At 40.4% G+C, this 2,500-nt stretch overlaps 1 protein-coding gene across 2 annotated transcripts in view; it reads left to right on the top strand.

Moving 5' to 3' along the window:
* tmem8b (transmembrane protein 8B) overlaps positions 1 to 2,500 on the top strand; it is a 211,091-nt gene that overhangs the window by 22,591 nt on the left and 186,000 nt on the right. For both annotated transcript variants that reach the window (XM_061981821.1, XM_061981822.1), the window contains exon 2: positions 1,840 to 2,029. In XM_061981821.1, the coding sequence (XP_061837805.1) occupies positions 1,840 to 2,029 (190 nt within the window). The remainder of the gene's footprint in view (positions 1 to 1,839; positions 2,030 to 2,500) is intronic.

Raw genomic sequence — 2,500 nt, 5'->3', positions numbered from 1 at the left:
AGTGCTCTAAAACTTGCTGGTAGACGGCTGCGTTGACCCTGGATCTCAGGAAACAGAGTGGACCGACACCAGCAGATGACATGGCACCCCAAACCATCACTGATGGTGGAAACTTTACACTAGACTTCAGGCAACGTGGATCCTGTGCCTCTCCTGTCTTCCTCCAGACTCTGGGACCTCGATTTCCAAAGGAAATGCAAAATTTGCTTTCGTCAGAAAACATGACTTTGGACCACTCAGCAGCAGTCCAGCTCTTTTTTTCCTTAGCCCAGGTGAGACGCTTTGCGCGCTGTTTCTTGGTCAACAGTGGCTTGACACGAGGTATGCGGCAGTTGAAACCCATGTCTTTTAAGCGTCTCTTGGTGGTGGATCTTGAAGCACCTGTCCACTCCTTCTGAATCTCCCCCACATTTTTGAATGGTTTTTTTTTCCACAATCTTGACCAGGGCGCGGTGATCCCTATCGCTTGTACACTTTTTCTGACCACAGTTTTTCCTTCCCTTTGCCTCTCCATTAATGTGTTTGGACACAGAGCTCTGAGAATAGCCAGCCTCTTCAGCAATAACCTTTTGTGTCTTTCCCTCCTTGTGCAATGTGTCGATGGTTGCCTTTTGGACAGCTGTCAAATCTGAAGTCTTCCCCATGTTTGTGTAGGCTTCAGAACTGGACTGAGAGACCATTTAAAGCCCTTTGCAGGTGTTTTGAGTTAATCAGCTGATTAGTTTGTGGCACCAGGTGTCTTCAAAATTTAACCCTTACACAATATTCAAATTTTGTGACACACGGAATGTGTGTATATATATATATGTATATATATATATATATATATATATATATATATATATATATATATATATATATATATATATATATATATATATATATATATATACATGTGTGTGTATATATATATATATATATATATATATATATATATATATATATATATATATATATATATATATATATATATATATATATATATATATATATATATATATACATGTGTGTGTATATATATATATATATATATATATATATATATATATATATATACATATATATGTGTATACATTTTATATTTTATAAATTAATGAATTTTTAAATCTGGATAAAAAAAGATTTGAGATTGGAATGTGAATCGATTTTTTTGTGCACCCTTAAGTTCATTATAGTTCAGTGTGACTCCTGTCACTGTGTTGTAGTGCAGGGTGTGCTATTTTAGTCACCAAATATGGTTCCTTGATTGCCAAGATGGATGTGATGAATGTATAGAAAGCTCCCACTTGAGACGGCACATTTTCTGGCGTTGAGTAACAATAAAAGGGAGCTTTGTAGCTGGGATCCCACTTCAGCTCTTGACAACAAGATTGCTTCATTCTCTGGTGTTTCTTGGGCTTTAGCTTTCAAGGTTGCTTCCGAGAGAAGAGAGAGTGTGTGTGTGTGTGCGCGTGTGTGTGTGTTGTAATTTTTCTCCTTTTACACATCAGAACACGCTGCCGAGGGTCGCTCGATTTTCTTGCCTCAGTGTTCCCATCAAGGCCAGCGGCAGACGTCCTAGCATCTTTCTATTATTGTGTGCAGCGCAGAGCAATTAAATGACTGCCAAGCAACTTTTGCTGTTCTTTTTGCCCACCTGCTGGCTGAGCTCAATGCCAGCCTGGCTCATGCGGGTAATATGGCAGATTACACCTGTCACTTGATCTCTGCTGCTTTTATATGCGGAGCCTCAGCTGGATGTAATCCAAGGATTTGACATTAAGCAGGATGCTCCAGAGCACGCACACACACAGATGTCTTAAAAAAACATTCCCTCTTATTCTTTTTTTTCCCTTGCAGATTGCCTTTTTGTGACTGAATACTTCACCCGGACGCCTCGTAAGCTCAGTGCTTTTAACTCCTTCGCGAGTGTGGAGTTGTTCCACTTCAATGTGCCTGAGGACACCCTGATGGCCGTCTGGAACCTCATTACCTTCAAGGAACAAGGGGGCACCTTTGGGGACAGCTGCCCCGATCGCAACGTGACCGTGTAAGACGCCGACGCCACACTTTGTCACCGCTTTCTGTTTTACTTTGAGACTTTTGCTCGAGATGACAGGATGCACTTTGACCCTGTTTATTCTGCACCACTTACATGTATGGATGAGGACCACATTCGGTACTTTTGTAGGCACCAACCGAATTACGTCGGTACAACCGAGCATTGATTCGTGTAAAATCAAACAGTGCCATATTTTGATACCGATTGCAGACTCGTCACGTTCGGTTGCAGACTAAAAATGGCTCACGTAAACAATCACTCAGCCAAACTCCCTCGAAGTAACGTTGCAATTTTTAACACCAACAAAGCAAGTATGCTTGGTAGAAAAAGCTCTAATGTAAAGTAAGGCTCTACTCTTCCAAAATGCACTAGCTTGATGCTAATTTGCATTGGATTTGTCGTAGACAGGCTACTATTAGCATTAGTGATTCTACATGGCGATTTTAATATCTCCAAATT

This window comes from Nerophis lumbriciformis, linkage group LG24 (assembly GCF_033978685.3).
Source record: "Nerophis lumbriciformis linkage group LG24, RoL_Nlum_v2.1, whole genome shotgun sequence".
NCBI lineage: Eukaryota > Metazoa > Chordata > Actinopteri > Syngnathiformes > Syngnathidae > Nerophis > Nerophis lumbriciformis.
This window is presented reverse-complemented; position numbering and strand designations above follow the sequence as displayed.